The sequence below is a fragment of the Sphaeramia orbicularis genome, chromosome 1 (genome assembly GCF_902148855.1).
Source record: "Sphaeramia orbicularis chromosome 1, fSphaOr1.1, whole genome shotgun sequence".
Lineage (NCBI taxonomy): Eukaryota > Metazoa > Chordata > Actinopteri > Kurtiformes > Apogonidae > Sphaeramia > Sphaeramia orbicularis.
In genome coordinates, this window is record NC_043957.1 from 55,432,775 (window position 1) to 55,450,802 (window position 18,028).

At 37.5% G+C, this 18,028-nt stretch overlaps 1 protein-coding gene across 2 annotated transcripts in view; it reads right to left on the minus strand.

Annotated features, from left to right (window-relative positions):
- The window catches only part of kcnq5b (potassium voltage-gated channel, KQT-like subfamily, member 5b), a 296,398-nt gene that overhangs the window by 76,351 nt on the left and 202,019 nt on the right, over positions 1-18,028 (minus strand). For both annotated transcript variants that reach the window (XM_030142230.1, XM_030142235.1), the window contains exons 2-3: positions 13,121-13,211; positions 10,188-10,314 (exon numbers count right to left, since the gene is read on the minus strand). In XM_030142230.1, coding sequence (XP_029998090.1) covers positions 10,188-10,314; positions 13,121-13,211 — 218 coding nt within the window. The remainder of the gene's footprint in view (positions 1-10,187; positions 10,315-13,120; positions 13,212-18,028) is intronic.

Sequence of the window (18,028 nt, forward strand, 5' to 3'; positions counted from 1 at the left end):
ATCATAAAGAAGCTGTATACCAAGTCTGAAGTCAATCAGAATTGTAGTTTCGGAGAAGAAGACGATTGAAAGTTTTGTAACGGACGACAGACGACAACAGAGGCCGCATGACGACAATAGCTTCCAGCCTGTCGGTCAGTAAACTAAAAATCCAAAACTATTAGAACCTTGGTCCTCACTCCGTCGTTTACAACTGGTACGGAATGCAGCTGCCTGATCCTTCACCAACTCCTCCAGACACAACCACATCACCCCGGTCCTCTCTTCTCTCCACTGGCTCCCAGTCCGCTATCACACTGAGTTAAAAATTTCAATGTTTGTTTTTTTTCCTTTCAATGGTCTCGCTTCTTCCTATATATCTGAGATTTTAACGGTTCACCGCCGTTCAAGGTCACATAGCCTTGTGCAGTTTTAATATCTGAGTACTATCAAATATAAATATGGGCGTAATAAGTTTTACACAAAGACAATCTAATCTAAATTATAGGGCAGTAACTTTCAACAGAATATTAAACTATATTTGGCCAAGGGATATTAACTCTTTAAGTGCCAGACAGTTAAGGGGCTAATAAGCCTTAAAAGTGCCACAGAATTTGGCCGTTTTTCAGTGTTTCGCGTCGTTTGTATAGTATTTGAAGAATCCTGCAGGAAACCGCTCGGTAACATCCGACCGATTGCTGATTAGATCCAAAACGCACCAGACGCAGCCGATTCATTATTGATCGTAATTTGCATAATTTATAATAATAATAATAATAATAATAATAATAATAATCTTTATTTATATAGCACTTTTCATACATTAAAAACTGTAGCACAAAGTGCTTTACATATCAGTTTAAAAATCAGTACCGCCCCCCACCCACACCCACCCACTCACCCGCACACACACACACACACACACACACACACACACACACACACACACATATACATGCAAACCCACAAGCTCACACAAACTTAAGAAGACTGACTGAGCACGGGTAGACCAGAACAAAAATGTACAAGTAAAAGTAAAACATCAGTTTAGGAGGCGCTGTCTCAGGGAGCCATCCGCACCAGGAGGCAGCCGCCGACCCCGGCGACCAGGCACCAGCAACACAGCCCCGCATCCCAACTAGTGGGAGAGGGCCAACTGGGACCCCCACCCACCAGAAAGGAGCGGACCCCAGTGAGAGAAGGCGCCACAGCCCCCGGAGTCCACAGCCGCCCCCCGGCATGGAGGGCTCCCTCTGATGAAACACCGGAGAATAAGAAACATTAAAAAGATATAAAAATATTATTCGGTCGCGTGACCTCAAATTCCCGTCTGATTGGTCTCAAAAGGGGGACACAGAAAGAACGTCATCGAAATGTGAGAAAGAAATGGGGGTGGATGGTTTGTTTGTACACAAATGTGGCGTGTTCTCCAAAGCCGATCTGATCGGCCCGTGGTACTTTACAGGTTGTTTTCGTAAAGCTGATTTAATCGGCCCATGGCATTGAAAGAGTTAAAAGTGTGCCGCACGTTGTCTGATCATTGCTACCATTAACAGTCAGGTTCTTCATTAACGCTGATCATAATGTGAGTTTGACCCTATGGTTCGTCTGAGCCTTTATGGCACAAGACATATCAGTACTACTGTCATCTTTTCCTTTTCTCACCCATGTCTATCTCCACAAAGGCTCCACAGACCTGACAGCTGACACAGTGAGCCGAGGGCATCTACAACACAACAATGTCCTGTGTACTGTCTCTCCATCCTCTATATGTGCCTGTAAATCACCTGCCAAGACGTGAACCTGCTACACAAACACAAACAGTAAAGAGGGAAAGGCCTCACCACCCAGTCATACACAGGCAACACGATGTGCAGCATGTCGCACCACAGTCATATGTAGGGATGGGAATTGATAAGAATTTAATGATTCTGATTCCATTATCGATTTGCTTATTGATCCAATTCCTTATCAATTCTCTTATTGATTCTCATTGGGTGAGGGAATAAAAGAGTACGAATGGGTGTGTTTGCATTAACTGTCTTTTATATTTCCATCTCTGTGCAGAAAATATACCATGTACAGTATGTACAAATAATAATAACAGATGACACCGGGCCTGGTTCGGGGGGGCAGGGGGGGGGGGCGGGGGGGTGCAGTGAAAGTGAAACTAAAGACACTTTACTAATTCCTCTATATCCACATGTCCACTATGTGGAACTGGATCGACTCGGCTCGGCTTGTCTCCCATTGTTGTGCACCTCATTTCCTTTCTCCTACCTTTGGAAATTTGTATTTGAGGGGGTACGACATTTGTTGCCCGCACCGGAACTGGAACTGGGCCCGGATGACATCCTGGCATTCACTCTGCCGCTACATTCACAAGCGTCACTAAGTAGCGTATCAAATATGTGACATTCCTGTAAACCAGGGGTGTCAAACTCATTTTCGTTCAGGGGCCACATTCAGCTAAATTTGATCTGAAATGGACCGCACCAGTAAAATAATAACATAATAATATATAAATAATGCAACTCCAAAGTTTTCTCTATGTTTTATTGTGAAAAAAGTAGAATTAAACTATGAAAAGGTTTACATCTACAAACTATCCTTTCAAAAGATGTGAATAACATGAACAAACTGAAAAAATAAGTGTAATTTTAACAATATTCTGCTTCAGTTTATCATTTCCAGATGTTCATTATAACTTACAGATCACAGCAGGACTACAAACACACAAAACATTTAATAACAGACAGAAGACTGTTAAAATTGTACTTACTTCTCTTAAAACATTTCAGATTGTTCACAATTTTTGTAAAATTATACTTTGTTTTAGTGTAAACACATGAAAATATTTACATTTACAAAGAGAGAAATTTGGAGTTGTAAGCATTTATAGATTATTCTGATAGTATTTTACTGGTCTGATGCACTTGAGATTGAATTGGTCTGAATGTGGAACCTGAACTAAAATAATTGTTAATATCGTAGTGTAAATGTTGCATTTCACAACTTCATCCCAAGGACCAGACTGGACCCTTCAGCGGGCTGGATTTGGGCCCCAGGCCACATGTTTGACACCTGTGATGTAAATGAATCACATGCTGTGGACAAATGTTTGAACATATTGGAGGGATTCCACCCTTTAGAAGAAATGGAAGTTTTGACAGTGTTCCAGTGGACCTGGTGTCGTCTGTTTAGGCCATTTCTGCCTTAACAACATGTTAGCTACGTTCTGACCAAAACAATGCAGCGTACGTGTGACGTCATCGCACATGCGCAACGAAGGCAGAATCGATAAGCAGAATCGTCAAGCAGGCAAACGATTCCAAGGAATCGAGCTACTGGGATCCAGTTCTCAAAAAGAACCAGTTCTCAATTCCCATCCCTAGTCATATGGCTCATAGGTTTTTGATCTGTCTCTCTTCAATTTCCTATAATCATGATAATCCACACTAACACACAAAGGTACATTAGTGTATACACGACAGCAAACCCACAAAGAGCAGAGCAACAAGAAGTAGTGCAAAACATTTCTGTGCACTGTAAAAAAAAAAAAAAAATTAAAAAAAAATGGTAATATCCCAAATAAATAATAATAATAATAATAGTAAAATACTGTAAAATAACAGAAAATAACCATCTCACAAAAATGCAGTAATTTTCCATAATTAAAATATAGTTTTTTGCCCTAAGTTTACATGAGATTTTGCTTTTTTTTTTGACTTTTTAATTTTTAATAAAGAATATTTACATGTATTAAAGCAATCAAATTACCTATATATATATATATATATATATATATATATATATATATATATATATATATATATATATATATATATATATATATATGTATATAAGTTGGACAATCCACTGATAAAAACTGTATTTGGACAGTTTATCAGTGCTTATACATGTTATACATTCACAAAAATACATTTAGTCAACATTTTTGTTGTGAAACCTCCTGTAATTACACAAGATATTTGTCAATTAACAAATAAGTCTTGTTAAACTTACAGAAATACTTCTTTAACGGTTAATTGTCAGTAATTTTATATCGTTTTATTTTATTTTTTTTTACAGTATTAAACTTTAAATTAACAGTTTAATCTCATAAATAGAAAAGAAATATTTGTGAAATTACGATACATTTGCAAATGTATTTTAACTGTGTTTTTCTGTGAAAAAAAAAATCTTTTAAAAAATGGAAATTTTATGGTTCTTCACAGTAACAGTTTTTTCATGTTATTTTATATTTGACATGTAAAATCACAGTCTATTTTTGTAATTTCATTGTTATTTTCCTGTATCTTAAAAATACAGGAAAAATCTGTAAAATAAACAGTGAAAATTCTGTTAAATTACGGATTTTTTTTACAGTGTGACTAAATCTTTGTCGCTGTCCTCTTGTCCCTCATGCGGTTCGACATCTGAAACTTCATCTGTCTGTGAGGTTGTTCAGTTTACTCTATGAAAAAGCTTTTTCCCTCATGTATAACTCATCTTCCAACACCTTGTGTCCTCCTATAAAACCACATTTTTGACAGAAAATGCTGACCAAGGTGAGGCTGATGGTCCTTGCTGTAAACCATGAACAAGCTGATGCATGGGGAAGGGGGTGGGGGGTTAAAAGTCAGCAGAAGCAACATGAAAAATACATGACAGCCACAGGATGTAAGCGTTAGGATGATCTGCAGAGCTTTGACAGTGAAAGCAAAGCTGAGGAATACGAGTACTCATATATGTGCATTTGAGTGCGTTACTAGAAAGAAAATATTAAAAATACTAAATCCTACTTTTCCCCTCATGCTGTGTTTCTTTCCTTTTGTCTCTGATCTGTATTTCAATAGCTGAACACATGTCCCGAACCTCTCATCCCACTTTACAGACAACACATTTTGAGTGTAAACACTGCATTACACAGTCAAGTCCCTGTTCAAAGTAACACCTTTTTTATGCTGTTTTTCACTTCTGTCTGCTACTAATCAAGCACTGGACATTTTATATTAGGGTATATCACAATGGATAGTCAAAGGGCTTAGTTCACTTCGATATTCTTTTTTTTTTTTTTATCTGCATACTGAAATCCATAGTATCTTGTGAGCTATGAAAACAAATCCTGGCCCTTAGGAGTCTGTATTTTGGTCATTTTTTAATACTTTTGATTTTGGCTTTACATTTTTCAATTAAAAACAGTTTACCTTGCCTTGTTTGGTATCATATTTTTCAGCACACCTGTGTGATTTTTTATTTTTCTTTAATTTGACATGCTGTATTAATACAATGAACCTAAAATCACATAAAAAAAACATGAAATCCAAGCAGGAAAAAGTTAGATTCCATACTGGGATTTTTTTTTTTTTTTTTTTTTTTTATTACCAAAAATATGTTCAACAAACCTATTTTATAACTTAGAATGAACATATAAATAGAAAACTTCCCATAACTAATGACAAATTTAGCAAATAACAAAGTTGTATACAACTATTTACATGAAAATGCAGGCAGTGTCTCAGGCTTTTTTTTTTTTGTTTGTTTTTTGGAAAATAATTTACAACCTGGACAAATGCCCATTTGTCTCCCAGTTGTGTTTAGTTTTAGGAACCCAAATTTTCAGAAAAGTCGACAGGTGAATGAACACAACAGGGAGTTGGTGATATCACAGTCCGCACTTATCACACACCATTCAAATACATTTCACTGCGCTCTTAACCGAATGTGCAATAACCTGTTTTTACCTCTCAGTACTCTTCTTCTTATTATTATTACTTTTTTTTTCTAATCAATAATCTATTTTACAAATGTGTATTTGTGCTTGTCTGTGCAATAACTGTTTTTATATGTTTTAGCTGTGTTTATGTCTGTTGTTTCTGTTTTTATTCATATCATATCATTCAGGGAAAAGCACAAGAATTTCAATGTACCTATTGGGGCGTAAGAAAATATTGGTTCTGCAATTTATCGCAATATTTCATTTCACAATACTGTATCAATATTAAAAAAAGTACTGTATCGATATTTTTAGGTAAGGCTAAAGATGTTCATCTTGTTTTCTGTTTATGTAAATATAATTTTTTCTTTGTTCAGACAAGGAATAGTTTTTAGTTTTTAGATGTTACCTGCTTGACAGTTTCGACTGTGACTCCAGTCTTCCTCAGAAGCGTCATCCGACGTGTTGCTGACGTGTCATTTATCAGCTGGTCGGCTCGACGGACCAATCAGAGCCCGCCGAACCGACCGTGCCTCCTCACACCTGGGATTCCCTCCTCCGGATACCACTCAAGGCGGAGGAGGCACGGTCGGCTCGGCGGGCTCTGATTGGTCCGTCGAGCCGACCAGCTGATAAATGACACGTCAGCAACACGTCGGATGATGCTTCTGAGGAAGACTGGAGTCACAGTCAAAACTGTCAAGCAGGTAACATCTAAAAACTGAAAACTATTCCTTGTCTGAACAAAAGAAAAAATTATATTTGATATTTTTAGGTATTTATTCAAATGCAGATATTGTGGAGGTTTTTTTTGTTTTTTGTTTTTTGTTTATATTTTATTTATTATTATGTAACACTCTTTTATGAAGTATGTTAGTTCCTTTGTTGGTATTGCACATAAATAATGTTCTGATGTTAGTTCTGAACGAATAGAATATGAACATTTGAACAGGATATTAAACTGTAATGTCTGTAAAACATCGTTTATGTTTGAACACAGGAACATTTTGTGATATAGCATTAGATCCTGTTGTGATCAAATAAAAATGTGTTTAGTATTTGTGCAGATTTCTGGTGTTATTCAATTCTTCAAGGAAATTATCATTTTAAAAAAGAAACAAACACAAAATTGCCTTTTTAACAGTATCATGATATAGTGCAATATATCGTATTGTGATCCTAGTATTGTGATTTGTATCGAATCACCAGATTTTTGCCGATACACAGCCCTAGTACCTATACTGCTATGTATCTGTGCAGATGGCAAATAAAGTCTATTCTATTCTATTCTATTCTATTCTATTCTATTCTATTCTATTCTATTCATTTACACACTACTGTAAAGCTCTCATAGCAGCAAACAACTTTCTTAGGCAGTTTTTATTTTGGCACTGACATGCCTTTTGCAGTCAGATTAATTGTATGTTTTTGATCGAGGATTACCACTGACACAAATTAAAGTTAACATTACCTTCCTGGCATGTTCAATGACCAGTAAATCTGAATATGAACAATTTTACACATGATGAAGCTGAAATATCACACTCTTGGCCATAATTATTTGTGCCAAAATCATTAAAAACTAACATTTGAGTAACATTATGTACAGTTAATCATTTTAGATCTTTCTGCGCTGTGACTTATTTTTGAAGTGTACAGTATGAATTTATCATACAGTGATACAAAAGCTAACACAGCACTGAAGAAAATCATCAGTAGCCACTCGACGTATCACATTTTAAAATCCTTCTGCGTAGACTTCATTCTGGAACCTTGGTCCATCTCCATATGTTTGCTTCCTGTTATATTTGTGCTTTATGTTTTGAAATATTAACCAGTTTAAGAAAATGTACAAAAACATTTTGTTTAGCAGTTATAATTGATAATTGATAGTTATCATGACTGACTATTAGGCCTGTAACGGTACATACAATTTTTGGTTCGGTACGTTTTTGGTTGTGAAAGCCACGGTTCGGTTATTTTCCATTCAGTACGGGAAGAAAGAAAACCCCTCAAAATGTCTTTAATGCATTTATTATGAATGTTTGAACATTTTTGCCCCACTTTTTGTAGACAATAGAATATGGAAAAACAGGAAAAATATAATTCTGCTGCTATAAATCAAACAGAAAATAAAATAAAATATTACTAAATGTATTTTAAACATTAGTACTGCGCTTTTCCCAGAAAGGTAGTTTTGAACAAACAACAAAAATCTAATCACAGTTCTGTCAGTTCACATTCTGCATAAAAATAACAAAAAGATTCCACATAAAGTGCAACATGAACAAGAGGGTAAACTGGTATTCTGTTTTAACAAACTTAGGAGCGACATTGACCACAAAATTAACCAAATGATTTATTTTGGGACAGATAACAAACTGTTTGTGTATTTGTGTGTGTGTGTGTGTGTGTGTGTTTGTATTTGTGTGTGTGCAGGGTGTGATTTGTCAAAAACACTGAAGGGGGGATTTTTTTTTTTCGGGGGGGGGGTGTTCAGACAGGGGTGGGGGGTGTCGGAGTGGGGAGATTTTTGTGGCCTGTGATTCCGTGATTGTGTGTGCGCGTGCACGCTTTACTGTTCTTCTGACTCTCCGGGTAGCAAAAACACACACAGGAGCAGCGAGCGACAGAATCTCCGCAGCGAAAAAATTCATAAACCGATTACATATTGGCCGATGTTGATTAATCGGTGATTAGCTATAATCGGCCCAGTTAATCGTCCGGCCGATCAATCGGTTGAGCTCTAGTTCTAACAGTGTTGTCACTTAACATTTTAAGAATATTTTCAGAGAATGTTTTCCTGGAACATTCTGGGAACTTAAAGGAAACTTCCCACTGAAAACATTACAATGACATTCTTGGCCACATTTTCAGAACGTTTTTAGAACAAAAGCTTGCAAGCTAGGATGTTAATCCTCTCTCCTACATCATTTATTATAATTACATGCACATTTGCAATCATGCAAATTAGGTGATGATGTCATTTAGCAACTTCTTGTGACTTTTAGGACAGACAGTAGATCAGGGTTTTTCAACCTTGGGGTCGGGAACCCACGTGGGGTCACCTAGAATTCAAATGGGGTTGCCTGAAATTTCCAGTAATTGATAAAAAAACAAAACAAAACACACAACAACAAAAAAAAACTTACGAAAGTGGCAAGATTTCACTGTAAAAGGATCAACGTTATTCCAATGCAAACTTTGGTGCTGCTGGTGGATATACACCCCAGGTGAGCCTCTAAATAAGACCCTCTTTCCTCCTCATTTCAGTTTAACCCCTTGAACACTGGTTTCAGATGTTTGTGGTGCAAGATTTTATCAGTTTGGGAAAGAACAGACTGTACCACAAAACTTACAAAGGGGATTGGGAGCAGTTAATGCAGTGTTTTTTAACCTTAGGGTCAGGACCCCATGTAGGGTCGCCTGGAATTCAAATAGGATCGCCTGAAATTTCTAGTAATTGATAATTTTTTTTTTTTTTAAATGAAGACTTACTAAAAAATTTACATTATATAACCTAAATGTTGTGTAAAATTAACATTTATTTGCAACATATTATAGCAAACTATTACATGATCAAAAACTACTTTATTTTAGCAAAAAAAAAAAAAAAAAAGTCTCTGTTTTGAATGTCTGGGGTCGCCACAAATTTGTGATGTTAAAATGGGGTCACAGGCCAAAAAAGGTTGGGAACCACTGCAGTAGATACTTTTTGTTTTTACTGAGGAGTTGGAAACATTGACCTCATCACCCTCATTTTTGAATGGCGTCCTGTAATATTTGCCTCAATGAGACCAGTTCCATTTACATAACAATTGTAAACAGAAATACACTTTCTCTCTCTCTTTTTCAGATGTTCTGACAATGTGGTGAATTGCTCAGAAAATTAAGCAATACTCCGGCCAAACCTCAATGGATGAGGTGGGTCCTCCTAGTTCAACCAGTCTTCTCATTTCATTGCTTCACCTCTCCTCTCCTCTCTCTCATTCTACCTCTGTTTTTTGTCTTGCTGCACGTTGACTTTTTAGTTTTTCCATCATCCCCCCTATCAGATAAAAGGAGCTCATGGGACCCTGCCTGACCTCCCATCCTCCACTCCCCTACTGTACTTTCCACAAAGGAGTAGGGTGATCCATGTCTAAACAGCGGAAAGAATAAAAGGCAGTTAATGCAACCTCATTACACAAATGCTCTTTCCTCATATGAGCTCTGACCACAACTGAAAATGACACGAGTAAACCAATCAATCAATCGGTCAATAGCGTGCTGTAGAATCGTGCTTACATCTAATATGAAATTTCACTGACTAAGAAGATGGCTGTGGTTCACTACAGGGCAGGAAGAGTGCACCAGAAGTATCAACAATGAGGGAGAAGAATGATGTTATTGCTGGAAAAAACACTTTTATTCCAAAAAAAAAAAAAACAAAAAAAAAAAACCAAGAGCTCAAGCATTTTGGTGAGAAGTGGCTGTTCCGTCAACTCACCTATGACGCAAAATGGCTTCCTGGCGAATCGGAGACGACCCTGCCATCCTCGGTAGCGACAGCAGCATCCTGCCGACCAGATCCGAATGATGTACTCCAGCCCAAACACCACGATCATCACAAACTCCTGTTGTTTAGTCAGGTCAAGGACAGAAAGATAGTGTGTTAATGTTGGAGACAAAAACACAATGAGCCCAACACCAATACACACTGTAAAAAAAAAAAAAAAACTGTAAAAAAACAGTATTATTCTGGCAGCAGGGGTGTCGAAAAAATACTATTAAATAACGGAAAATAACCATCTCATAAAAATACGGTAGTTTTCCATAATTAAAATACAGTTTTTTTGCCCTACATGAGATGTTGCTTTTTTTTTTCACTTTTTAATGTTTAATAAAGAATATTTTCATGTATTAAAACTATATATATATATATATATATATATATATATATATATATATATATATATATATATAATTTTCAATGAGACTAAGTTGTACAATCCACTGATAAAAACTGTATTTGGACAGTTTATCAGTGCTTATACATGTTATACATTCACAAAAATACATTTATTCAACATTTTTGTTGTGAAACCTCCCGTAATTACACAAGATATTTTATTAATTAACAAACAAGTCTTGTTAAACTTACAGAACAAATACTTCTTTTATGGTTAATTGTAAGTAATTTTATCTCATTTTATTATTTTTTTTTTACAGTATTAAACTTTAAATTAACAGTTAAACTCATAAATAGAAAAGAAATATTTGTGAAAGACAAATTTGCAAATGCATTTTAACTGCATTTCTCTGTGAAAAAAGAAAAAATTTCTTTTAAAAAATTGAAATTTTTGGGTATTCACAGTTACAGTTTTTTGTGTTAATGTACATTTGACGTATAAAATCAGTCTATTTTTGTCATTCATTGATATTTTTCTATATCTTAAAAATACAGGAAAAATCTGTAAAATAAACAGTGATAATTCCATTAAATTACAGATTTTTTTTTACCGTGCAAGTCACAACCAAGGTTATTATCCTTTATGAAAACTAACGAAATGACGAAAACTGGAATTGTAAAATATTTTCGTTAACTGAATACATAAAAACTATAATTAAAAGAAAAAAACAACAACCAACTGAAACTGTATTGTGTGTTTATAAAACTAATTAAAACGTATAAAAATTATGGATAAAATTCCCTTCGTTTTCATCTTTGTCAAAGCCGGACTGATATGAAATCGATTTATTTCCATCGAACAATTTTAGCTGCTGGCACCATACGACACTTCACGGTCCATTACTTCTTGTCACTTGTGGTTTATGCCACATTTCCACTACGTGGAACCGGCTTGGCTCAACTCGACTCGGCCTTTTTGCATTTCCATTATGAAAAAGGACCTGGAATCTGGTACCTGGTACTAGTTTTTTGGTATCACCTCCGCTGAGGTTCCAGGACTGGGGACCAGATACTAAAACGTGACGAGTAAACACTGCAGACCACTGATTGGTCAGAGAGTCATCTCTGTGACCCGCCGTTTTGCAAAAAACAGATGCGGAAGTTGACAGTAAATATAGCGGTAGGTTAATCCACATGATGACAGGCTGCAAAACTACACCATGGTTTGTCGAGGAGGTTCAGACGTAAAAATTCAGCGTGAGTTTGACGAGACAACACACAACGAGCGAGTTAATCAGCAACTCTGAGCAGACGACATGGAAATAACGCACCACATCGCTATGACGTCCAGGTACTGTAAAGTGGGTAGTATCCTGTAATGGAAACAGTCTCCAGGAATAGGACCTGGTATCCGAGTCGAGCCGAGCCGAGCCGAGCCAGTTCTACGTAGTGGAAACGCAGCAATAGTCGTCTTCTCGTCCTGACTCTACTTGGAAACATGGAGACTAAAGTTGGGAAAAAGTAGCAGAGTCCTGTCTGGGATTTATTTGAATACGACGACAAAGAAGATAAAAGATATAAAGAAACTAAAACTAAACTGAAACTAAGCATTTAGAAAATAATGAAAACTAATATATAAAACAGATCCTCTACCTCCACGGTTCTGTGAACACGTTCTTTTATTGGAAGCTCTAAGGGTGAGTCTGGATTCAGATCGGTCTCAAAGTTGACCAAATATATTCAAATCACAAATAAGGCGGACACTCAGCGCTGAGGACTCAAAGACAATGAGCCCCGAACAGTAGATGAAATGCACATTTATTGACCCTATGGGCGGGCTCGCCCATACAAACGGGTTGGTCTTTAACTTAGCATTATCGAAAAAGATCAAACAGATGTGGGGCCTTAACTCTAAGTAAACTTATGCCAACAATAAGTTTACCCTTATCACCTATATTTGACAACACTATGTGTGTGAATGTGTGTGTTCAGACGTGTATCTAAAAGAAGAACAGAACCTACTTAACTCTTGTGCAGACAGATGTTTCCTATCTTAACAAGCTTAACCTAGTGACAACATACTGAAACTACAACACAGTACTACATAAATCCTGGTCACAAAGAACTCACTATTAACATTATTGAAGTTAAACAGATTAAACAAAAGAATCCTATGTTAAAACAATAACTACTTAATACATTAATACATACTTAATTCATCCTAAAACTTCAATATCTATAGTAAAATATATTTCAGTTCCTGCTGGTATTCTCCATCTGGGTACTCATCTGCTAGCACCTGGAAAACGGATGGAATGTATGCAGAATCTATGCACTGAACTGTGAATGTCACACGGCCGTAAGTGGTATCGGTGCATTTGTATCGGATTACTTTTATGAGTACGAGTACAAGTACACGCACTGAGTATCGGAACCGATGCCCGACACTGGTGTCGGATCGGTGCATCCCTACTTCTAACATCAAGATTTTGGAGAAGTGCTTTTGGTGGAGCATTTGCCCAGTTTCTTACCAGAATGAGTAGACAGTAGGAGGAGAAGTCCTGGTGAGCTGGGATGGTGGAGAACACAGACAGGACAAGGCAGCTGAAGACCAGGATGAACCTACAGCAACACACAACAACACAAAAAAAAACTAAAGTTAGAACAATGAAGACACACAGAGCAATGACATCCATGAACTGATCTCTGAAACCACAGCCCTGACCGGCACATCCAAACTGAAATTCCACATCATTTTCACTGGTCACAAATATGCGGTTAATTATAGAAATGTACACTGATGTGGAATTGTCTGCTGTACTTTCTTATGCGACAAACTCTTGAACCCAGCAAAGGAAAAGAGAAGAACACAAACAGCCTGGCAGCACAATCACAGAACTCATTTCCTCTCTGCAGTGAACCATGAGTCGTACTATTATTCCATTTCCTGAGATATCAAGTTAATCATACTTGTTTGTGCGACATGATTTGCGAGAAACAAGCAGTGAAACTGTGGCTATTGGAAAACAAATAACATCCGACCATTTCCACACTCTGACTCTTCCTCCCTCAGCCAGGAAACCATCGACCTCCTACTTCATAAGCATAACATGGTTTTTTTTTTTTTTTTCCATCATATAAATCTTCCAAAAACACATCTTTGTCTGAAATACAACAGTAGGGTTTGGAGTTACGGTGGCTCTCGATGGTACACGGTGAGAGCACATCTGTGTTTTATTAGCTCAGATCTCCTCTTAAGCCTGCTGGAGAAACACTGATGGACATACTGTGTGGATAGTTTCTGAACTGCTGTCCAGGGGAAGATTTTAGCCAGCTGACATGGCTTTTTAGTCATGTTTATACAGTTACAAGTTAATAATTTGAACTGGAGACCTTTTAGCACATTTCAACCTCTAAATTAGAGAGAGCAAAAACCTAACTTCAAACAAGAAGACTTTAGTCTGAGAACAGTCTAAGCTAGTGTGAAAGAGCAGCAGTGATCACACTTCAAAAGGTGGAGTTGCTTAAAAATAATGATGCACATGGGAAGATTCATCCACCAGCAAACTCAGCTGCTGATGGTGTGAATGTTTTCTTTTTAAATGTAATTCATCTTTCTCTTCATCATAGCCTTAAAGGACTGATATTTGGCTTTTTTTAATGGAATTTTGCATTTTAAAACATTTCCCTGTGGTCTACATAAACTATTGACCCTTTGCACGTTACGTCACGCTCTGTTCGCACCGCAAACGAGCGCCATGACGGACGGCGGAAGTGCTGGACTGCACACTGGATGGCAAACCGGCGAATATTGAATTTGAATTGAACGTTGTTGTTACCTCCGCCAAGGAGGTTATGTTTTTGCCAGGGTTTGTTTGTTTGTTTGTCTGCTTGTCTGTCCGTTAGTGTGCAACATAACTCAAAAAGTTATGGACAGATTTTGATGAAATTTTCAGGGTTTGTTGGAAATGGGATAAGGAAGAAATGATTAAATTTTGGTGGTGATCGGGGGTGGGGGGCCCCACGGGGGGGGCGCAGACCAGAAAATTTCATCAAAATCTGTCCATAACTTTTTGAGTTATGTTGCACGCTAACGGACAGACAAACAGACAGACAGACAAACAAACCCTGGCAAAAACATAACCTCCTTGGCGTGGGGGGGCCCACGGGGGGGGGGCACTGATCAGCCTTGGCAGAGGTCTGCGCTCTCCGAGTGCTTCTTGTTTTTGTTTGTTTTTAACCCTGCTTTACACGTACGGTGGTCGCACACAACAGTGGATAATTTTTTGGGGTGTTGCACCTCTGGGCCACTGTATTACAAATACAAATACACAAATAAATGTATCAAAGACTAATAAAAATGGGTTTAGCAAAATATGACCCCTTTAAAACAAATTAATATTCAAATGGGGATACAAAAAAAAACCTGAGGAGAACTTCAGCTTTTTCTGTCAACTTGAGAAATGAAAATTATATCCATTTGTCTTCATAAAGTGACCTGCTTTACGAATGCTCTCCCCATTTTACATAATTACACCATTAAGCTGACAGGTAGTGTGTTGTGATACCGAGCAGGTAGCCATTAAAAATAGAACTAAAAATAGAACTAACAGCATGAAACAATGAAACATAAAAATTGTAAAAATTTAACATGCAAAATACTATCATTATATGCCTCGAAAAATATACAATACATATATATAAGTAGGATTTAGAGAAGAACATTTTCTTACTTGATAAAATGTAAATTTTGTCCTGTTATGTAGTCACACTGTTGCCATCATCTTAATGTGCTGTTCTTTCTGTCAGACAGGCTACACCTGACATCCAATTCACCATATCTGTTCATTTCTCTTGTCTTTCATTCATGGCTCTTTTGTTCTCAATTGAACAAAACAGATTAATGCAGAGTCTTTCAACCTTGGGGTCGGAACCCCATGTGGGGTCGCCTGAAATTTCTAGTAATTGATAAAAATATCAATAAAAACTTACTAATAAAAAATAAATGTTGAGTAGAGAGAGATAATCACAAGACATAAAAGGCATGACAAACTGTGAAGCTGAAACTGAAGCACTATGGTTATGTTTGTTTGTCAAATGTTCATTGTGGTCAGTTTCAGATGCTGCAGCTCTTTCATAATTCATCGTTTGAGTTATTGTTTGTTCAGTATTAATTTGCTGACCAAGGAAAATCAAATTCTCCCTTTGTGCAGTAATCTACACCTGGCTTTTCTGCCTCCGTCCATAATAATATACATTATATAGACTAAATGTCACCTAATATTAATGTTTATTTGCAACATCGTATAGCAAACTATTACATGATCCCAAAAAAATTAATTTGAGCAAAAAAAAAAGTCTCCATTTTGAATGTCTGGGGTTGCCAGAAATTTGTGATGTTAAAATGGGGTCACGAGGCAAAAAAAGGTTTGGAACTATTGGATTAATGAAAGGATTGTGTGGTTTCTGTGCTAAACCAGAAACAAAAATACAGCATGTTATTCTATTATTACACTGGTAACAACAGTTCTAGTTTTTAACAGTTACATTTCAGTTTGTTGTGCATCCATGTGTCCCCCCCACCATTCTCTCTCTCTCTTCCTCTACCCCTCTCTCTTTAACCCCAACTGGTCAAGGCAGACGACCATCCTCAGAGCCGGTGTCTTCTCCAGGTTTTAGCCTGTTAAAAGGAAGTTTTTCTTGCCACCGTCTCCAAGTGTTTGCTCCTGGAGGGTTCTGTTGGGTGTTGGGGGACCACCTCTAAATGTTAAGTGTCATGAGGTAACTTTTGTTATGATTTGGCGCTATACAAATAAAATTTGATTTGATTTGATTTATTCACACTGCAAGCACAAAGGCTGGACTTCACCACTTCACAATACTCTGCTATACTGGAGGTGGCTGTGGTTCAGTGGGTAGAGCAGTCATCCACAAAGTAAATCTTTTATTTTTTTGTGATTGTCTCTCTCAACTCACCATATATTTTTTATTAGTAAGTTTTTTTTTGTTTTTTTTTCCAATTACCAGAAATTTCAGGCGACCCCATTTGAATTCCAGGTGACCCCATGTGGGGTCCCGAGCCCAAGGTTGAAAAACACTGTATTAAGGGGATAAACCAACATAGTCTAGATTCTGCATTAGTCACATTACACATGGAAAGTAGAAGATTAATGAAGCTTAAAACCTGCATATTTGTCTTCTTCTTCTGCTGTTTTAAGTCTAACATGAAAAATTCAACAGTGAATGTTAAATGACTAAATCTCTTTATTAATGCAGTGACGTCATCAAAACAGCCCTATTTACTGTGTAGGCATGGTCTTTCTTTAAAGATTTTTGCTTAATAACTCAGCACCAAAATGTCATTATCAGCAATTTGACATTGGCTCTACCCATAATGCACTGTGTTTCTGTCCACAGCTGTAGTGAAAGTACAGACTGGGGACCTCTTACTGTCAGCCCCCTTAGTGCCAAATTGACCTCATTGTGGCAGAGTTGAAAGGAAGTCTGGAGGCATAAAAATCAGGATTACATCCAGAGATTGAATAGCGCCTGTGTGAAAATGGTGGATGTATGGAGTGGGTCACTGTCCCATAGCCTACAGTGCAGTACAGGACTGTGCTCTCCTGACCCCGCTCGGACTCTCTCTGACCTCCGCAGAGACAAAATGGAGGTCAGAATTTTCCACCCCCGAGAGGATGGTAATGTAATCATTTCTTGACCCATGCATTCTGCTCTTGCTCTGTCACATGGCTCCAAGAGCTGGTGGAAGTTCCAAGTGAAATAAAAGCATAAAGTATCAAAAGTTTGAGGTTTGCACTGTTGACATTTCCACAGATTTGAATAATGTGATTTTGATTGGAGGAAAACATCTAGTGACAAGCATTGTGCAGCTGTCGGCTGAAAAGCAAGCTCCTTGTCACTGGCACACCTACGCCTCGAGCACTTACAAGGTTGACAGACCGAAAATTATACAGTGACAATCAACTTCCTTCATCCACAGCCTAACTCATGTTTCCATTCTGAATATATTCCCTTTAAAAGTGATAGAGAGCTGATGAAAAGGCCGCTGACAGCATTATTAACTACCGAGTGAAGTTCACTAATTAGTCCCACAAACCAGTGTGTGTTCTCTGCCAGCTTTGGTCTCCATGGCTCATATGAATTCATGTGGAGAGCCCTGCTCCCTGCACTTCCAACACAGTGATCACTCTTAACCTTCAAAACAGCAGCGGCTGAAAATTAAACTGTATACACTCACTTGTATACACACACACACTGTGAGTGGCACTCTGCACACAGACGTGTCCCTCTGCCCACTCACATCCTCTCTGAAACCCACCCTCCACCCCTCCTCCACATGATGAATGCAGATACGGACCCACTGAACAAGTGGCAAGTCCCACTCTTATTTCCATAATTCTATTAAGTAATTTGTTTGG